General features: G+C 47.8%; 2 protein-coding genes across 4 annotated transcripts in view; one reads left to right on the forward strand and one right to left on the reverse strand.

Moving 5' to 3' along the window:
- Positions 1–8,143, forward strand: part of Abat (4-aminobutyrate aminotransferase) — a 97,242-nt gene extending 89,099 nt beyond the window's left edge. The window contains exons 14-17 of one of the 3 annotated variants that reach the window (XM_087910820.1): positions 1,461–1,607; positions 3,270–3,381; positions 5,123–5,278; positions 7,397–8,143. In XM_087910820.1, coding sequence (XP_087766946.1) covers positions 1,461–1,607; positions 3,270–3,381; positions 5,123–5,244 — 381 coding nt within the window. In that variant the 3' untranslated portion in view covers positions 5,245–5,278; positions 7,397–8,143. Of the gene's footprint in view, positions 1–1,460; positions 1,608–3,269; positions 3,382–5,122 lie in introns of all 3 variants that reach the window. The other 2 variants (XM_087910818.1, XM_087910819.1) reach the window with 2 other exon arrangements.
- A 9,520-nt stretch (positions 8,144–17,663) lies between these two features.
- Positions 17,664–21,151, reverse strand: Tmem186 (transmembrane protein 186). The gene is made up of 2 exons (XM_048433174.3): positions 20,990–21,151; positions 17,664–19,513 (listed from the first exon to the last, which is right to left on the reverse strand). Exons 1-2 carry the CDS (start codon positions 20,990–20,992, stop codon positions 18,875–18,877), a joined length of 642 nt encoding a protein of 213 aa, XP_048289131.3. The 5' UTR covers positions 20,993–21,151; the 3' UTR covers positions 17,664–18,874.
- Positions 21,152–21,165: the final 14 nt, after the last annotated feature.

The raw sequence follows: 21,165 nt of genomic DNA on the forward strand, positions 1-21,165 counted from the left end.
TCTCTCACACACACACACACACACACACACACACACACACACAATTTAATTGTCATGTCTGTGCATGCTACTGCCAGCAGAGGCCAGCAGAGAGCTTCAGAACCCTAGAGCTGGAGTTAGAGATGCTTGCTTGTGAGCCACCCAGTGTGGGCGCCAAGTAGGGAACTCTGGTCCTCTCCAGAAGCAACAAATGCTCGTAACTGCTGAGCCATCTCTTCAGCCTAGTTCTTTGATTTCTCAAATGTGACTTAAACCTCGTCACACGGCCAGTCCACACTGTAAGAGAGGCGGGAAGTGTTTTAGTTGGCAACATCGCCACTGTAAGAACTCATGAATGGGAAAAGTAGAGGATGTCTGAGAATCAGCAGAGCACGGTGCAATCCCAGGGCCCCTGTTGATGAGCATTTGCTAAGGCTAGGATCTTCTAACCTACCTGTACCTTGACTACCTGCTGTTTAAAATGAAGATGATTGTGCACAACTGTGCACCACATAGCAAGGTTTCGGACAACAGTAGGGTGCACAAATCACAGTGCTCCCTCGAGATTGAATTGTCTGTGACATTATAATGACATTTTTGTTTGTCTGTGAATGTTTGCACAGTGGTGAAATCATTGAACAATGCATTTCTCAGAACATCCCCTTTGTTAGGTGATACAGCACTGCAGTTAAGAAACTTGGCTTTTCTGGGCCCGAGAGACTTCCCAGGGGATGTGACAGCCAGGTCTCTCTCAATAAAGCCAACCTTGAGATGTTTGTCAGTTCAGTTTCTTTCCTCTCTGGGGGATGGGATGGAAAGGTGTAAGGTGCTAGGGAGCCGCTTCCGTCAGGGAACTGGTTGCTGTGCAAGCATGGGGACATGAGATTGAGCCCAGCGCCTGTGTGAAAAGCCAGGCATGGTTGGACACACTTGTAATCCCAGCAAAGCTGGGAAGGCAGAAGCAGGAAGCTTCCTGGGACTTGCTGGCTAGCCAGTCTGCCAAATCAATAAGCTTTAGTGTTAGGGAAAGACAGCTCCTGAGGGACAACATCGTTCCTCAGCTAGACTGACCCTAGGTGGATGACAGTTGACCTGGCTTGAGCCAGCTTGCACTGAACCCCACCCCCTTTTGTGTATGTGTATGTATGGGCACATGTGCGTTCATGTGAGCACATATGCACATTTGTGTACGTGTATGAGGAGGCATATACAATCTTTTTAAATTTTTTGCATGGTGAAGGGGGGAGGAGAGAGTTGGAAACTTCAAGAAGAATCATTCATTGAATTCCTCAAATGGCAAACAGTGACCGCTCAGCTAAAGGCTGACACGTGACTGGGTTTCTCTCCTGGGCAGTGAGGACCCTATGTGGAGACCTGCACGGAGTTATGTCTGAACAGGCAGAGTAAAAGGGTGGAATCAAAAAGAGGCAGGAAAATGTTCTGCTGTGAGAGCCCTACTGATCGATCCCTTCTCATTCTAGCCGTACCGGATCTTCAACACCTGGCTGGGAGACCCATCCAAGAACTTGCTGCTGGCTGAGGTCATCAATATCATCAAGCGGGAGGACCTGCTCAACAATGTGACCCATGCCGGGAAGACCCTGCTCACAGGGCTGCTGGACCTCCAGGTACCTGGCTCAGCCCTGGCACTGCTTGCTGGCCTGCAGTTCTCAGCTAGCTTTGCTGTTTTCAGGTTCCCCTGCCTTGGCATGGGCAAAACCAGGTCGCTTCATTCCTCCATGCCAACCCCGTTCCTCGTTCCTTGTTCCTCGTCCCTAATTATCTCTTGACACTAAATTCAAGCATTTCTTTGAGAAGATTCCTCCTGTAACGCTCCTATAGCCATAATTCCCTCCTCTGTACAGTCCGGGGGGAGTTGTTGCAAGCCACATGTGTAGTTTTTCTTTTTTAAAAAAAAATGTTTATTAATTGTATATACAGTGTTCTGCCTGCGTGTACACCAGGTCTCTTTACAGATGGTTGTGAGCCACCGTGTGGTTGCTGGGAATTGAACTCAGGACCTTAAGAAGATCAGGCAGTGCTCTTAACCGCTGAGCCATCTCTCCAGCCTGATGGAGGAGGGTTATCTGTCTATTGTGTTATTTTCATTGGTCTATAAAGAGACTGCCTTGGCCCTTTGATAGGACAGAAAATTAGGTAGGCGGAGTAAACAGAATAGAATGCTGGGAAGAGGGCAATGAGACAGATGCCATGGAGTCAGCCACCAGGTCAGACATGCTGAATCTTTTCCGGTAAGCCACTACCTCGTGGTGCTACCACGAGATTATTAGAAATGGGTTAATATCAAGATATGAGAGTTAGTCAGTAACTAACTCTCTAGAGATAATGGGCCAGGCAGTGCTTAAATGAATACAATTTGTATGTTGTTATTTCTAGGACTAAGCTAACCGTGCGGGAGCTGGGCAGTATGAAAAGCAGGCCTGCCCGCAGCCCCTCACTACACCAGCCCCTTATTTTTTTTATTATATTGAAACAAGGCATCGTGTAACCCAAGCTGGCCTTGAATGTGATGTGTATTAAGAGTGACTTTGAATTCCCCATCTTCCTGCCTCTACCTCCAAGTCCTGGGATTACAGATGTGTAGCTCACAGCTGTAATTTTAAATATCTTAAAAACCAGATGAAAAGCAAATTGGAATAGGTAAAGTTATTTTTAATGATATGTTTTACTTAACCTATCTGATGTCCAAAATATTACTATTTCAACAAGTCATCAATATAGAAAGTAAGTAATGACCAGGTGGTGGTGGCGCACGCTTTTAATCCCAGTACTTGGGAGGCAGAGGCAGGTGGATCTCAGTGAGCTGGAGGCCAGCCTGGACTACAAAGTGAGTTCCAGGACAGCCAGGACTGTTACACAGAGAAACCCTGTCTCAAAAAACAAATAAATAAACAAAAGGGAGGGAGGGAGAAAGAGAGGGAAGGAGGGAGGAAAAGGTAGAAGAAGGAAGGGAGGGAGGGAGGGAGGGAAGGAGGGAGGGAGGGAGGGAGGGAGGGAGGGAGGGAGAAAGAGAGGGAGGGAGGGAGGGAAAATAAGTAATATGCCCTGCCTGTATTGCATTCCAATCATCTCAGTACTGAAGAGACAGAGAGAAAGGAAGGTCATTGCAAGTTGAAGGTCAGCCTCATCCACATAGCAAGTTCTAGGCCAGCAAGGGTTTGTAGACTGAGCCTCTCTCACAAACACCCACATAAAAGCTGTGTGGGTGTGTCAGCACCAGCAGGTCCCCAGGTAACAAGCTTTGACGCAGGTTTGCCTTCCTGCTGCAGGCCCGGTACCCCCAGTTCATCAGCAGAGCGAGAGGACGAGGCACCTTTTGTTCCTTCGACACTCCAGACGAATCCGTACGGAATAAACTCATCCTAACCGCCAGAAACAAAGGTGGGGGGGGTGGACACTGAATTAGTTATCTCAGCAGTCTCTTGCTTTGCTGAGTGGGTGCCAAGCTTTGCTAGGACGGGGTGGGGGAAGTGGAGGTGCATGGGATAAACAGATTCAATGCCCTTTCTTGAAAGGTGGGACTCATGCTTTCTTCTCATCTGACTTTATTTCTTCTTCCTGTGTTTTGAGGCAGCGTGGTGTATCCCAGGTTTGCTACAAACTTGCTATGTAGCTAATTGAGGATGAATTTTTGTTTTGTTTTATTTTGGTTTTGGTTTTGTTTTTTGAGACAAGGTTTTTCTGTAGTTTTGGAGCCTGTCCTGGAACTAGCTCTTGTAGACCAGGCTGGCTTCAAACTCACAGAGATCCGCCTGCCTCTGCCTCCCGAGTGCTGGGATGAATGGCGTACGACACCACTGCATGACTGAGTTTTAAACACCCATTCCTACTGCCTCTACTTCTCCAGTGCTGGCATTACAGGCATAGACTACCACACTTAGCTTGTTCAGGGCTGAGGATGGAACCTACGGCCTCATACAAGCTAACCAAGCCCATGAAAGATTGCTTCCCCCACTCCTGTGCTTCTGGCACCCGCTGAGAAGGCAAGCAGTACTAACGGTGGGAACAGGCACAGCAAGGGCCAAGACCTTTCTCCAGGAACCATAGTTGCTCAGGAAGCAAACACTTTTTTGTACCACTCAGCTAGCCTACCGCTACACCCTGCCCACCACCATTTTTCCTTTTAAAGAAATTTTTATGATGTCTGTGATATGTGTATGTGTGAGTCCAAGGGCCACAGTCACATGCGGAAGTCAGAAGACAAAACTTCATGGGGTCAGTTCTCTCCTACGTTTATGTGGGTTTCAGGGATTGAATTCAGGCCATTCGGCTTGCATGGACCTCCTCACTCCCCACCCCATCACTCCTGCCGCCTTTTAATTGGCCAGAGTGGCCTTGGACTCACCCTGTAGCTCAGACTCACTTTGGACTTACGATCCTCCTTTACAAGCCTCTTGAGTAGCTGGGGTTATGGGCATGTTCCCCTAAGCCTAGCTTTTAACTTTTTATTCATTTGTATTTTGAGATAGGGTCTTGTTGTATACCCTAGGCCTAGAACTTGGAATTCTTCTGCTTCAGTCTCTCAAGTGCTGGGATTACAGACATGTGACACCATGCCTGCCTTAGCCTCCTTTCTAAAATATGAAAAATAGTTCCAAAGAAAGTGAGCAAGCCAGGCAAGTATGCCCAGTACACATGGCTAAATCCCTCTTTGGAAATCAGCAGGTCCACGTGTTCGGTCAGGGCCTAGCCCTTCTGCACGTGCTTTTGTAATGTATTCACTTACCCTGAGTTTCTGGCGAAGAAGAACTTCTACCTTGAGATTTCTCTACCGTCCAACCCAGTAGGAGGAGAAGAGCTGACGTGTAACGTTAGGGAAGGCTGGGCATAGTGGCACATACCTTTAACCCCAGGCAGGCAAAGCTCTGTGAATTCAAGGCCAGCCTGGTTCACAGAGCAAGTTCTAGGCCAGCCAGGGTTACACAGTGAGACCTTGTTTCAAAAAAAGAAAGAAAAACAACAAATAAAATTCAAAATCAGGAAGGAAGGAAAGAAGAGGGCGGGTAAAGGAAGAGAGAAAGGGAGAAAGGAGGGATGAATAGGAGGATGGGGGCCTGCAAATGACAGCGACTGCTGACCCCCCAAGTCGCCCACTCCTAACCTAATCCTGCTCTTCTTCCAGGTGTGGTGCTGGGGGGCTGTGGTGACAAGTCCATCCGTTTCCGTCCCACACTGGTCTTCAGGGATCACCACGCTCACCTGTTCCTCAACATCTTCAGTGACATCTTAGCAGACTTCAAGTAAAGAAGCCGTTCCCGTGACATTCAGAGAAAGCCTGGTCAGCGGTGTCAACCTGATTAGTTTGCCTAATTCATATTTTCACTTCCAAGTTTATCAGAGGCGAATGCATTAACTGAAGGGTCCTTTGTGGGGCAGGCTCATCGTTCAGTGGTTGTGGAGGAAGAGCGGGTCAGGAGGACCTGGGTTTGAGTTTCCTCCCTGCAGGACTCATGGTGCCAATTGGTTAAAGCCCTTAAGTTCTGTGTAAGCTTGGACACTGTCTTAGGAAAGACCATGAGGCCATATTTCTGCCAACCCTGGACCAACCAGTTTCTTAGAAGCCACTCAATGCCATTATACCTGCTCTGAGGAGGGCGGGCAGGATCCTTGGGTCTCTGTCCATCTCAAGTACCCTGTTCTGGGATTAGAGATGCTGATGTCCTCTTGTCCTCCACAAACCAAATCTCCTTGCTTCTCACCAAATCCCTAGCTCCATGCCCCACTCGTGACTTAGTGAGGGTCTGATGGCTCTCAGGAAGATGACAGGTAGGGAGATAAGGGGTGTGTTTGAGGGAGAGGAGGGGCTTCTGGTATCCTAGACACCAAGATCCTGTGCTCTTGGTGGTGTCCCTGGCCTGCAAACTCTGTCCCTGACTGACCTGTGCTCCTGGAGGATCTCTGAGTGGCATCCGTGGTAGTTCTTAGGCAACAGTCTCCACCCTGAGTCAGTCTTGACCCAAGGGAAGGAAACTACATCCCGAGCACCCAGGGAACACGTGGGAGCTGAGGTTGCCTCTGGAGCCCGAGCTGAGGAGCATGAGCAGTATAGCCACAGGCCCTCTGACCTGTGACCCCTCATCCTGGGACCTTCATAACCCAGCCTTCACTCATCCACCTTCCCGTCTCTCCAGAGCAGGGCTCTTCCATCCCAGGGGACCACTGCTAGACTTCTTGCTAAAGGCGATGTGTTCATTATAAAGGCATAAGACAGCACACGTGGAAAAGCAGCTTGCTGGTTCATGATGGTATTCTTGGACTTGCCCTGCCCCCCAGCCCCACCCCATACCACCCCACCGAGAGCCTGGGCCTTTCCTGAACTGGGAGCTTACATTACCCTTAGCCAGCAGCCAATGCTGATGCAGGCTCCAGCATCTCCGCTGGAGGCGTGGTGTTCTTAGAGCTGACTTGACCTGAGAGGCTCCTGAGCAGAGCCCCTCCCCTTCAGAGAGGCAGCGGTTAACAGGTAGACCACAGGGGGATGATTTGTCTTCTCCCAATATCTGCTTTGCATCCTGGAACCCTCGTTGAGTATCTGGAGAGATGGGTATACCAGGCTTCCCAGTTCAGCCCTTTGCTCTTGAATCGTCCAAAGATCTGGCTTCCATGCTTCCTTAGGCATGGTCATCAATTCACCTGCCTTGAAGATGAAAGGCATTGGCATGCTTAATAGAAACAGCCGATCCATGAGTCCCAGTTCGCCTCACTACCCTGCAGTCTGAGACTCAGCCATCCCTTTTCATTTCCACAACCATGTAAGGGATGGGGTTTGCCTCCCTCCCTCCCTGTAAGGTTTCATCCACCAGTATGTCTATTTCCACATCAATAATTTATTCACTCATCTAACTTTCATGAAACACTTGCACTGTCCCAGGCCCTGTGCTAAGCACCAGGAATACAAACATGAGATAAAGACCCTGCTCCCAGGGGACTCCCACTCTCCTGGGAACCACAGACCGTTAATGTTGAAGTCAGAGTGGCATGTGTGCTCTAGCAAGGCTTTCTGAATATTAGTAAGTCCAAGGAACCGTTAAGGAGAAAGGGGTGTTTGATCAGAATCCTCCAGAATGGAAAGCTAGTCAAGCACAAAGCAAGGAACAGTAAGGAAAGGAGAAAGCTTGTGTAGAGGGCACATTTGTTCATAGCCTCGGCCCTTTCCCCCGGGGAACCAGGGTCCACCCAGAATATCCCAAGGTTCAAAGTCCTATTTAAAAACACAAGGAAAGTGCAGGCCAAACCCTAATTCACCCATTGGTTCAAGCATGCTTCCTCCTGAGAGCCACAGCAGCACGCGCAATGCTCAGTCAGGTCCTTGCGTTCAAGGGTCTTAAGCTAGGACACAGGCAGAAATCACTGTCTTTAGCGGAGGGAGTTGCTGATGTTTTATTTTCTTCCACAGGGTGTGCTGACAGAAGAAGGAAATCATTTCTAGAAAGTCATATCCAGATGTGTTGTTTCCCCCTTGCCTGGGGACAGTTCTTCTCATTTTAAACAAACAAACAAAATTTATGCTATTTATCCCAAGTTCTTGACTTGGGCACAGTATGTTCCTGAGATGTCATCTTTGGAGGTTAACTGAAAGAATCCCAAGGAAAAGGATTTCCATAAAACTCAAGATGGTAAAAACTTAGAAAAGGCTAGTGAAAACCCAGGAAGCCTGGTGGGCAGAACCCACAATGAGGCGCCTGTGTGCAGGTCTGGATGAAGACCCATCGTGCATTAGTATAGTAGAGTTTAGTAAACGTCTCTAGCCTGTTGTGTCAATTTTGCAGAAAACAAGGCCCAGTACTAGTGTGTCTTAGAAGTCCTCCCTTTTTATTATAAATGGGTGTTTTGTTTCGTTTTTTTATAATTTTTACTGATGCTCAGTAACCATGCAAAATTGTGCACATTAATGTACTAATTACTAGATCTGTACTTATCTATACTCAGTATATCCGCTCACTGTAGAAAACCGCAGCTAGCGAGCATCGCAGACGCACGAAGGCCAAGTGATCTTGTTTACAGTAATTGTTCAACAGTGCCAATAAGTGACGAGGAAACTAACATGTCACGGTGTAACTGGTGACCACGTGCACAATTCCATGAACTAAACCTGTTTCCTGTGTTAATCGGTATTCTTAAATTAAAATGTTTATAATGGAAACCTCAGAGTGAATGTGGGCTTTGTCCGGGGCTTACATTGCCCCAGATGGCACAATGGCAGATTAAGGAAGGATTCCTAAGGATTCCGTCCCAGTTCAGCCTGGCGAAACTGTCAACTTGCTGGTTGCTGGTGTAGAAGCGTGGGGGACTCACACAGCTGCATCGCACAAAAGCCGTGTGCTCAAAGCCCCACCGCAGTCTCTTCTCCCTGAGCAAGGGTTTCTGTAATCTCAGGACGACACTGTGAGTCCTGTGGGCTTCTGTATTCCTTGCTTTCCTCCTGTTGACCCAGGGTCTGACCAGCAGCTTGAGGAGAAGGGCTCTGTTTCAGTTTAAAATTTAAGAAACGACTTCGTCCATCTGAGTGTAGAAGGTGTGGTCACAGGAGGGCGAAGCACCTGGTCACATTGCTTCCTCAGCCAGGAAGCAAAGAGCAGACACAAGTGGACCGAGGCCAGAAAACCTCAGGGCACCCCAAAGACCCACTTCCTCCTAAAGATTCCACAGCTCTCTGAAACAGCGCCACCAGCTGGGAATCAAGTGTTCAAACACCAAGCATGGGAGCGGGGGTGAGGGAGAGTCTCACTTTCATAAACCTCGGACACAGTGAATTTCCTGGGCCCCCAAGCCTCCCTGTCTGCAAGGGGCTGCTTCAATCGAGCCAGAACTGACACCTGACACCTGGGCTCAGGCAGGCGGAAGTCAAGCCCTGAGTTTGATCTTCAGGACTCTGCAGTGACTGAGCAAAGGACAGAAGAGAGCAGGGTGATGTCTCTGAGGTTGGTATCGCTAGGTCACAGGGAGGTGAGGTGAGGTGACATGGGAAATCAGTCAGCTCGCATCCTTGAAGGCCTTCTGCACCACGCTGAGGGGCACCACGCTGAGGGGCAGGCTTCCATGAGGGCAAGGGAGCTGCTGAGGGTTTGGGACAGTAGAATCACCCAAGATGCATTTTAAAAAGCTCCTTAGTAAGTTGGGATTGGAGAAACGGCTCGGCAGTTAAGAGTGTTTGCTGCTTTTGCAGAGGACCCAAGTTCAATTCCGAGCACCCATCTTGGGCAGCTCATAACCACCTCTAACTCCAGTGACAAGGCACTCACATGTACACACCCACATTTAGATGCACATATATACACATCATTTCAAATAAAATAACTCTTTAGAAAGAATTCCTGGGGCTGGAGCAAGGGCTCAGAGGTTGAGAGCACTTGATGCTCTTGCAAAGGATCCAGGTTGAGCTCCCAGCATTCACATGGCAGCTGTAACCGGCCTCCAAGGACACCAAGCATGCACATGGTGCGCAGACATACATCAGGTAAGACATACATATAAAACATACAAATCTCCTTTTTAATTCCTGAGTGCATGAAGAACGGTGGTACTGGCAGAGCCATTAGTGACCCTACATGTGGCATCTAGCACACCAGAGAAGCAACAGGGTCCGAAGGCAGCAACTTATTTGCTTGTTTACATTTTTGAGACAGCGTCTCACTAGGTACTCCTGGCTGGCCTATAACTGATTAGGTAGACCAGGCTACCCTTGAGCTCACATTCACCTGCCTCTGCCTCCCAAACACTAAGACTAAAGGCATATGCCACCACACCTGGCCCAGAGGGAAACGGTTACCTTAATATTTAACTTTTTCACTTATATTTTTTTATGTGTATGGCTCTTTACCCTGCATATAAGTCTGTGTGGCACTTTCATACAGTGTGCGCGGAGGCCAGAAGATGCCCTGTCCCTCCGAACTGGAGTTACAGACTGTTGAGAGTCATCGTGTGGTTGCTGGAAACTGAGCCTGGGTCCTCTGGAAAAGCAGCCTGCTCTGACCTGATGAACCATCTCTCTAGCCCCTGTTTACCTTTCCCTGGGCAAAATATCCTGGACTGTATGAAAGTAGAGACTCTGAGCTGAGCAAAAGCAAACAACTGAGCATGCATCCACTCGTTTATCTCTGCTCCTGGCAGTGGAGGTGATGTCGTCGACTGCTTCAAGTCCCAACAGCAGTGATTTCTTACCTGGAACTGGAAGCAAAGCAAACCCCTTCTCCCCTAAACTGATGCTGTCAGGGCCATTTTGCCACAACAACAGAAATGAGGCTAGAACTCTGACTGAAGCTTTCTGAAAAATCATCTACGTTGGATGCGGTGGCTCACACGTGCGATTTCAATGAGTCAGGAGGCGAGTCAGAGGCTAGCCTGAGCTACATAGCAAGGTCTCATCTTAAAAACCAAGATTAAGGGACATTGGTCAAGAGAATGCACTGCTCTTCCAGAGTACTTGAGTATGGGTTCCAGCACCACATAGGGTGTCTTATAACCGCCTAGAACTCCAGCTCCAGGGGATCCAATGCTCTCTTTTGACTTCCTTAAGCATTGCACTCACGTGTACGTCCCCGCACATGCATACACACAGTTAAAAACAAAATCCTTTTTGAAATTAAATGTAAATACGAAGTAATGTACTAATTTCCTGTCAAGCGGCAGGCATCTGGCAGAGGCAGTTCCTCTCATCACCGCTCTTTGCTGGGTTTGGAAGTACAGTCCTATGAGCCAGCACTTGGGAGGCAGAGACAGAGGGATCACCTCAAGTTTGAGGGCATCTTAGTCTACAGCACAAGTTCTAGGCCAACCATGGCTCTATAGGGATACCCTGTCTATAGAAACTGAAAACAGCAATAACAAAACAAAACATTACTTCTGTGTGATGAGCCACGTGTCTCATAAGGCCAACACCACCACTTATTTCCGTCAAAGCCACATTCCCACAGATAAACACTGTCTGTTTCCCAATGCAGGGCCAGGCCTGGCTGCTGCTGGTGTATTTCAACCATTAATCAGAGAAACCAATGATTTGTCTCTGGTGCGGGCACAAACAAGGACAGATGGTGTCAGGCCTGCCTGGTTAAGTCTAATTAGACAAGATTTTACAGCTGAATGCTGCAGGCCATAACACATGGACTCTGCCTGAGGCTCAGAGAGACCCTGTTGCTCTTCATTAAAGAACTCGGGGCTCCTGCAGCCATAAGACAGCAATGAAATAAAAGTTTCAGGCAGGTTGTTAGGGTGACTTATCCCAGGCCGTCCTCCCAAAGCAGCTAAGCCCACAAACTATATTCTGGGAAGGGCATTAGATGCAGTGGTTTGATGATGGCCTGGGATGGGGGATAAACACCTGCTGACGGACAAATTTCGCTTGCTTTGGGAAAACAGAAAGGACGACAGCAAGGGGCTGAGCCATGTGGCTGCCTTATGAGCAAAGTAGGAATCTTGTCAGTCACAGCAGACCTCACCGTAGTTACAATGTCAGCTGAACAGAACCCAACAAGCCCCGAGCAGATCATCCTGTCCCCGAGCACAGACCATGTAGAGTCATAGTGTGTGGCAGGAGTGCCCAGACAGTTCTTAGCTGACGGGAAGGAAAGCCATGGCATGAGAACAAACAGGACACCATCCCAAATGCTTTCCAACAGCTGTGCTTCTGATGTGCACCCAGTAAGAGTCCAGATGGAAGCACATAGTTGGCAAGCATTTCTCTACCTAGAAAACCTGCTGAGGGAAGCTGGGGAGATGGGTCAGTCAGTAAAATGCTTGCCGAACAAGCACGAAGATCTGAGTTCAAATCCCCAACACACGGTCACATAAAAGCTAGGTAGAGTGGCATGCACCTGTAATCTCATCAGGAGGGTGGGGGAGGGGGAACAGGAGGATCCCAGGGGCTCAATGGCCAGCTAGCCTGGCTTAATTGGTGATCACAAGTGGAATATCGGTGTTGCATGCTTGTAATTCCAGCACTTGGAAGACAGAAGAATCGGAAGTTCAGGTCATTTTTGACTACATAAATACATTCGAGGCCAGCCTGGGCTATATAAAGTTCCATCTCAAAAAAATCATCCTCAACAAAAAAAGAAGGGGTAGCCATACTGTGAGAGTAGGTGGCCCTTGATGGGGCCACGAGGGGAGCCTGAGCCATCACTCAGATACTGTGCACACACCCCTGGCACTCAGCAGCACGTCACCAGTCATGTCAGATCCCGAGATAAGTTCTGTTTGCTATGTTTTATTTTCCGGTGGAATATTCCTTTACACTGTGTATATGTCAATATGACTGGTTTAATTAAAAAAAAAAAAGAAAAAAACTAAATGACCAGTAGCGAGGCAGGATTTTCGGGGTAGAAAGAATGCTGGGAAGAAGAACAGAGTTCTCAGGAGTTGGGAGCAAGAGGCAGAGGGAGCAGGAAACGAACATGCCATACTGAGACAAGGTGCCGAGCCACATGATAGAACACAGACAAAAATATGGGTTAGTCTAAGTTATAAGAGCTAGCTACAAACAAGCCTAAGCTATCGGCCAAGCATTTATAATTAAGTCTCTGTGTGGTTATTTGGGAAGTGACTGGCAGGAGAGAAAAGTCTGACTACATTTTATGTTACTCTGAGACAGGGTCTCATGTAGCCCAGGCTATCCTCAGATGAGATTGTCCTATCTCGGGCTCAGAAGTGTTGAGATCAGAGGAGTGCACTACCATGCCCAGCCTCACCAAAACATTTGTACTTAATCTTTTTTTTTTTTACTACAATTTTATATATTTAATTTGGTGTGTGTCTATGGCTGTGAGTGTGTGTGCCACATTTTGTGTGTGGCGATCAGAGGACCTGTGGGAATCGGGCCTGCGGGACTGAATTCTGGCTGTCAGGCTTGGCATCAAGCCTCTTTACCTGCAGAGCCCTCTCACCCGTCCTTTACTTAATCTTTTAAATCTTTCAGTTGATAGAAACTCAGGTGCCACCAGCATCTTGTATAGCTATTGTTAAGGCACTTAAGCCGGGCGGTGGTGGCGCATGCCTTTAATCACAAGCAGATCTCTGTGAGTTCGAGGCCAGCCTGGTCTACAGAGTTCCAGGACAGCCAGGGCTACACAGAGAAATCCTGGCTCCAAAAAGCAAAACACAAACAAACAAACACACTTAAGCAAACAAAACAACACACTTCTCTTGGGAAGCCCGACCCCGCTATAAGGCATGTACAATTGCCTTTTATACGTGCGCGCACGCGCACGTGTGTGTGTGTGTGTGTGTGTGTGTGGTGTGTGAGTGTGTGTGTGTATGTGGTGTGTGTGTGTGTGTGTGTATGTGAGTGTGGTGTGTGTGTGTGTGTGTGCGTTTGAATTTTATTCTGTTCTAGCTTGGTTCGATTGCTGTGATAAACACCATGATCAAAAACAACTTAAGGAGTTGAGTGTTTATTTGGCTGTGTCCCAATCACAATCCACCACTGAGGGGAATCAGGAACTTCATGGCAGAGGTTATGGAGGAGCTGCATCCTAGTTTGCTCTCCAGGCTCACAGACAGCCACCTTTATCACCCAGGGCCACCTTCCCAGGGGTGCCAATGCCCACAGCGGCTGGGTCCTCCCACGTCAATCATCTTAATCAGGAAAATGCCCCACAGTGCCTGCAGTCTAGTCTGCTGGAGGCATTTCTCAGTTGAAGGATTTCCTCTTTCCAGATGACCCAGTTCGTGTCAAGTTGACAAAAAATAGCCAATACCCTCCCTCCCTTCCCCCCTCCATCCTTCCCTCCTTTCTTTCACTCCTCCCTCCTTCCCTCTCTTCATCCCGCTGTCCTTTCAAGTCAAACCCTGCTGTGTAAATCAGGATGGCCTTGACTTTACAGCAATCCTCCTGCCTCAGACTCTTTAGTGTTTGGGTTACAGATATGTGCCACACCTAGCTTCTCTCTCTTTTTCTTCTCTTTTTCTCTCTTTTTTCTTCTTCTCTTTTTTCTTTTTCTGTTGTTTTTTGTTGTTGTTGTTTGTTTGTTTGTTTGTTTCAAGACAGGGTTTCTCTGTATAGTCCTAGCTGTCCTAAAACTCTGTGGGCCAGGCTGACCTCAAACTCACAGAGATCCTCCTGCCTCTGCCTTCAGAGCACTAGGAAGGTGTGCACCACCACCACCTAGCTTCCCTCTCTCTTTTAATGCCCATATTTAAATCTATATCGAAACATCTTAGGCAGGAGGGTCTCTGTGAGTGACCTGGCCTTGCTATTTTTGCATTTCTGTGTAAACCCTTGTTTTTAATTCAAGAACCTAGAAACACTAGGTCCAATACCCAATCATACACTAGGTCCCACACTCAGTCACTGACCACAAAAGGTTCTTCTTGCACTTCTCCACCTCCAGAGCGCTAAGAAATGAACGTCGAGTCACCCAGTCTGCAGTGTGGTGGTCGTGGGCTGGCTCTGTTTTGGTTCATTATTTGAGACAGGGTCTCTGATTGCCCAGGTTGGCCTAGAACTTTGTAGCTGAGGATAACCTTGAACTCCTGATCACCCTGCCTCAGCTTCCCAAGTGATGATCACAGTGCGTAACTAACCATGCCTTTGTTGGAAGGCAGGTTGAGTCTCATTCTGTAGCCCAGGCTGGCCTCTTCTGCCTGAGCTTTCCCAGTGTTAGGATTTTAGGCATGAACAACCATGTCTGGCTCTTATTTTTGCTATAGCCCAAAGGGTTTGGGGATGTGGCTAAGTGGTAGAGTGCTTGCCTATCCTGTACAAGGCATTGAACTGGAACCCCAGCAGCACCACCATGTGAGCGAGCATGCACATGTGCACACACATACACACACACCAAAAGAACTAAGACAATTATTATCGTAGACTTGTTTTTCAAAGGGACAAATCACCAATATAGTCACAGACTAAATCTAAAAGCCTTTTTCTCTTGTGACCTGGAACTTCTAAGACTATTTTGGCCTCAAACTAAGAGCAACCCATCTGCCTCCGCCTCCTGACATTAAAGGCCTACACCACCAAGCCTGGCTCTTGTTTTCTAAATCGCTCAAACCACTGCCCTGCTGACGTTACAGAACTATACTCACGTCCTGTTACTGGTGGAGAGAGTCTGATTTTAGCTGAGGTGTAGGGGAGAGTAGTACACTTGTGTGCCCTCTGCTGGCACCTTGTGAGCAGACCACAGAGCAAGCCAAGGCCACTCTGGTGAGAAAGGGCTCTCTTCTCACAAGCATGCCCCTGGCAGGCCTAGCAGCCTTGTAGTTGGTGTCATGCTGACTCCCCACTGCAGTCACCTGGAGAACCTGGCAGTAAGAATAACAGGGAAGGGCCTGGGTGGTCTTCAAAGTATTACCATCATAAAACTGAGCCAATGGCAAACAAAAGGGCAGACACTTCTTATTGTTTTGTCTGTTGTTTTGTCATCCAGTCTAATTTAGACCAGACTGACCACAAACTCATTAAATAGCCAAGGTCCTCTTACCTCTACCTCCCAAGGACTGGGATTACTGGTTTCTGCCAATATAACCAATTTATATGGTGCTGGACATTGAACCCAGGATTTAGCATTCTACTGAGCTACATTCCCAGCCCCTTAAACTGGGACTTCTAAACTGGTTTGAGGCCCTCTGGGTGCAACCAGGCTGCACCAATAACATAACAATAACAGGAGAATCAAATTCAAGGTCATTATCAGCTACACAGCAAACTCGAGGTTAGCCTGGGCTAAAAAATACAAAAGGCCCTGTCTCAAAATAAGATCATAGCTGGGCTGTGGTGGTGCACACCTTTAATCCCAGCACTTGGGAGGCAGAGACAGGCAGATTTCTGTGAGTACAAGGCCAGCCTGGTCTACAAGAGTTAGTTCCAGGACAGGATCCAAAGCTACAGAGAAACCCTGTTTCGGGGGGGAAGGGGAGTTTAAAACAAGATCAAAGATTTTGTTTTTATTATATGAGGAGAGAGGTGTGTGCATGCCTCTGCCCATGGTTGTCAGAGGACAGCCCAAAGCAGTCAGTTCTCTTCTTATTGTACAGGTCCCTTGGCTCAAGGGCCAGCTGCCAGAATTGATGGTAAACACCGTTATCCTTTGAGCCCTCCTTCCCCCAAGTTTATTATTCACATTCTGGAGTCTAAAGTTAGATGTTCTTCGTTGTTAAATTAACTTCAAAGTGTTGCAGCTCCTACAGGCTCTGACACCCTGTGAATACGACTGTGTTCTCATGGCCCAGTGTCCACTAGGGAAGAGGTGTTTTTCAGTCTATGTGACAACATGGGCAGGGGCAGAACGTGACAAAAAAAATAGATAGGCAAGACGTGACCTAAGTCATTTCCCCCTCCCCGCCCCACTACCTAGGAAACGGAATGCTAAGACATTTCCTCTTCAATTTACACTTTGATATAAAAGCTGTTTGGAAAATAAACACAGGTGAATTTCAGGGTGTGAATTTAGGATTTCATGAAGAATCCCTGAAACTCCCTCCAGATGCTATTGTGTGAACTGTGCTTCATTTATTCCCACACCTCCACTCTGGTACAAGAAATGATTTATGTCAGGGCTGCTCCCTGACACCTGAGTACCAAGGTCCTATTTGGGACAGTCAAGCATGAATTTTGTTGGTTTGTTGAGACAGGGCTTCTCTGTAGCCGTGGCTGTCCTGAAGCTGGCTCTGCAGACAGGCTGGCCTCTGCAGTGGAAGCATTAGAATTAGCCAGCAGTGCTGGCTGGACTGAGGGCGTGTTTCGTGTCCCTGAACAACACGAAGGGTACAATTCAATATGTACACTTTTAAGTTTGACTCTTTTGTGATTACAGCATAATTATATCATTTCCCCCTCCCACATGTATGTTTCTGAATAGAACCTGCTTAGTCTGTACTTGTGTGTATGTTTTCAGGGCCGACCATTTCTCAGTGGACAGCTAACTGGTGTGCTCTCCCCTGAGGAAGACAATTTCTCCTGCTTTCAGAATTCTTATGTTGCCTGTAGTTCTCTGTCTGGTTGAGGCCTTATGGTGTGTCCTCCCCGCAACTCCCAACACACTGTGGCATATTTGTTGTTATCTTTGTTCATGCTCTGCTTACTTTACAGCAGGGAAGAATAGAGGAACAGTGGGTAAAGGTGCTCACTGTCAAATCTGACAACCCGAATTTAATCCCCAAGACCTGAATGGTGTAAGGAAAAGGACGCTGAAAAGTTATCCTCCAACCCTCACATATGCACAGTAGTATACACACAAATAAATAAAAAGAAATTACAAAACAAAGCACTTTGAGTGGGCAGCTGCTTTCCTTTCTATGCAGGCACAATTCGCCTAATAAGCATGTTGGTTATTCATTATGAAAAGCAGCATATCCAGTCTCCTGACAGACTTGCTTGGATAGAGTCCCTCTATCCTGATGACAACGATGTGAGTGGCCCTGGATCTCCTGGGAGTCAACACATTCTTGGCTGGTGCTGTCCCTACCTCAGTCAGCCTGTAATGATGCAGGAGGAGACCGCTCGTTCATTTCCCAACTGCCCAGACCCAAATAATCACACAAAAACTATATTAATTACAATACTGCTTGGCCAATAGTTTAGGTGTGTTTCTGGCTAACTTTTATATCTTAAATTAACCCATTTCTATAATCTGTGTATTGCCACGAGACTGTGGCTTACTACTGGAAAGGTTCTCTGACTCCGCCTACTTTCTATATCTCTTTCAGCCTGGATACATTTTACTAAGTCATTGGCTGAAACAGCTTTATTCATTAGCCAATAAAAGCAACACACACAGAAGGACATCCCACATCATCTGCCCTTTTCTGTCTAATTAAAAAGGAAAGTTTTAACATAGCAAAAATTACATATATGACAGTTAACAAGGAAAAATTAGTTACAATACTTGTGAATCTAAAGTTTTATATCTAATTTATCTTTAATCATAACTAAGAAAAGCTATAACTATCTAGTCTTTAACTCCATTAAAGACCCCAGAAGGATATATTACCTTTGTAAGCAACTTCCAAAACTCTAAAATTGACAGAGACATTTCGATGCCTGGACAGTCACCCAGAGTTTATTTTGCCCTACCGTAGGCTGAAGCTGTTTCATTCATCAACCAATAAGGCAACACATATACAGAAGGACATCCCACATCATAGTGACTTCCTGATGGGAGAAAAACAAGCCGACTTTAGGCTTCAGCGCTAGCCGCCGAGCTAGCTGTTGAGTGCACAGGCCGCCTGGAAGCCTCCCTCGGTGCTGTAAACTCTGGGCTGCTGCCCTGGCACAGCACCAGCATGTACTGGTGTGTCTTTTCTGTGGTGCTGAGGGTGGAACTTAGGGCCTTATATATGCTAGAGCTCTACCACACAGCTACATGTCCAGTCTCAGCCATTACTGGTATTTTCACATCCATCACCACAAGAGAAGGCGGCTCTTCTATCTCACAGAGGGCAATTCAAGGCTCAGTGACTTAATACCCTGCCCCAGGTCAAGGAGCTGAAGTCCCAGTAGAACCCAAGTCTCCAGACTCTAGTCTGTGTTCCTCTGCCAACCTTCCTGCCTTCTGGTTTCATAGCAGTGGGCTGCCTCAGTGATCTTGGCATAGCATTCCTCCAAGTACCTCTTCATAGAAACTTCTAGCCACTATCTGTTAGAATGCCCTATTGAGCAAAATGTTCCCCCAAGGGCTTTTTCCTAAAGGTGGTTAACATCTTCTTTTTTGGCCCACAACAACCTTGAACCTCTTCTTCATCTGCTTCCATCTTCTGTGCCTGGTTATATGCAGCTCTAGGGATTGAACCCAGGGTTTTACTTCCTGCGTGATAGACGAGCAGTCTACCAGCGGAGCTTCAGTCCCAGCCCCTGGTTATTAGCTTCTGCCTCATCAATGTTCTGGCCTTCCCCTCTAAAATCCGGTGTAACCAGGGATATGGGAGGTCTAGTTGCTGTTCTTTACTTGAGTCTGGTCAGGGTTCCAAACACTTGTGAGAAACGTTCTTTGTCCAGGATTCGCCCATAGCGCAGGGTAAGGTAGAAGGTCTGCTTGCCACTGTATTGCTGGATGCGTACAAATATATCCTGGGCCTGGTCCTTGGATTCTGTCAGGGGTACCATGTCTGACACGGCATAGTATGAGTCCTGTCGTCGTCCCCAGAAGGTCAGGTGGGCCACTCGAAGCATGGTACCTGACTCATTCACATACAGGATGCCCACCAACTTCCTGAAGAAGTAGCTCATCCAATACAGCATGGCCAGGGCAAAGCAGGCAATCCCACTGGCCAGGCAGAGTGAATCGAGGGTCATGAGGCCCTGTGAGTACGAGTAGAAGCCCGGGGGCAGGGCTATCACAGTCACGGCTGTCTGTGCCAACTTCAGCCGAGACACATACCCAAGTGTTCTGATGGCATTGAATCGGTAGATTGTGTGGAATCTTTCAGTCTCTGTGCCTGGTAGCTTCTCCTGTGAGGTGGGGGACGTGCTCCCCACCCACCTTCTGGAATCTCCCTGCCCAGTGCAGCACCACAGTCGATGAAGAGGTCTCCCCCACACAGCTGGCCCCTGAAACCTTGGCACGGCTCGAAGGAGGACAGCCTGGAAAAGAGAGGTTTCTCTCAGAATTCAACCATGATTAGCACACAATGAACGAAACAAAGCCCCTAGAAAGGCTCCAGGCAAGCCTGGAAAGCCGCCAGGGCTGCCAAAGGAATGATAACGCTAAATGCTTTACTTTCTGTGGAATTCTACTCTGGATAAGTACCATACTCTTCTTTTTGCAAGTAAGCAAACCCTTATCCCAACCAGTGAGATATCCCATCAAGTAAAAGTGCTTGCCACCAAGCCAGGCGACTTGAATTTGATCCCTGTAGCCAACATGGTGAAGGAAGGAAAATTACTCATGCAAGGATGTCCTTGACCCCCACAGGCCATGGCTCAAGCATATGCATACGAACTGAACACACACAGGATTATTATTATTAGCATTATTATTATAATTATTATATTTTTGGTTTTTTTCAAGACAGGGTTTCTCTGTAGCTTTGGAGCCTATCCTGGAACTCCCTCTGTAGTCCAGGCCGGCCTCAAACTCACAGAGATGCCACCACCGCCCGGCTTTATTATTATTATGGTTTTTCGAGACCAGGTTTCTCTGTAGCTTTGGAGCCTGTCCTGGAACTCACTCGCTAGACCAGGTTGGCCTCGAACGCGGAAATCAGCCTAAACATGGGCACCACCATTGCCCGGCAGATTTTTCTTTAAGTTAAAAAACTAAGCTCTCCACACACACACACACACACACACACAAAAGGAAGGAAGGAAGGAAGGAAGGAAGGAAGGAAGGAAGGAAGGAAGGAAGGAAGGAAGGAAGGAAGGAAGAAAAAGGCAAAACAGACAACTCAACAGAATGAATGGGGCCGAGTCTGGTTCTCAGGCCAGTCCTTCCCTTAGGCAGGTCCAAAGAAACACTGGAAAGGTTTAGTTCCAGACACTGAACAGAGACCTTCTGAGAGCCAACATAAAACTTGAACTTGGGTCCACAAGTCTGTGAGGCACTTCCTCAAGGAGTAAACTAATCGGTGTCATAGTGGGAAACCCAAGCACCAAAACTGTGGGGTACTTGTCACAGTAACTGCAGTTCTCCGACTGCCTTATACGTCAGGAGAACTGCTATTAGCCTGGTTGGGAAAGCAGAGAAGTGAGACACGCGGGGGACCCCAACGCGCTGCACAATGGTTCTCTGGAGTGAGTAGCATAGTGAGCAACTTCTGGGCTTTAGAGTCAGAGGAAGGCTCTGATCCTGGCTCTCACAGACACTAGCTGTGCATCCTTCTTCACAGCCTCAGCATTCGCTGAGGGAGACACGGGTCTTAGGCCCTGAACTTGAAGTGCGCTCAGGGAGTTACAGCGACTCCGACCGCCCACGTGACCCAAGGGACCCGGAGGAGGCCGGCCTTCCACCGGCGGAGGTCCCGGGTCGGCGGCCCAGGCATCCTTGCTGCCAGTCCGAGGCCCGACCAGGGTCCCCTGAACGTGTACCCTCTTTCGCCGCCCACTACCTGCCCGTCCTACCATGATCCCGTCTCCCGCTATGAGAAATAAACGGACTTGTCCCGGAAACTTGAAGAGCGCGTGCGCGTGTGGTTAAAAAGACGCCTGCGCTAACTAAAAAAAAAAAAAAATGAGTCTGTGTTACATCTTGGGGATTGTAGTTCAAATCCTGTATCAGCTGTGAGTGTTCTATGAGT

The sequence above is a fragment of the Myodes glareolus genome, chromosome 9 (genome assembly GCF_982192425.1).
Source record: "Myodes glareolus chromosome 9, mMyoGla1.1, whole genome shotgun sequence".
In the NCBI taxonomy this organism is placed as follows: domain Eukaryota; kingdom Metazoa; phylum Chordata; class Mammalia; order Rodentia; family Cricetidae; genus Myodes; species Myodes glareolus.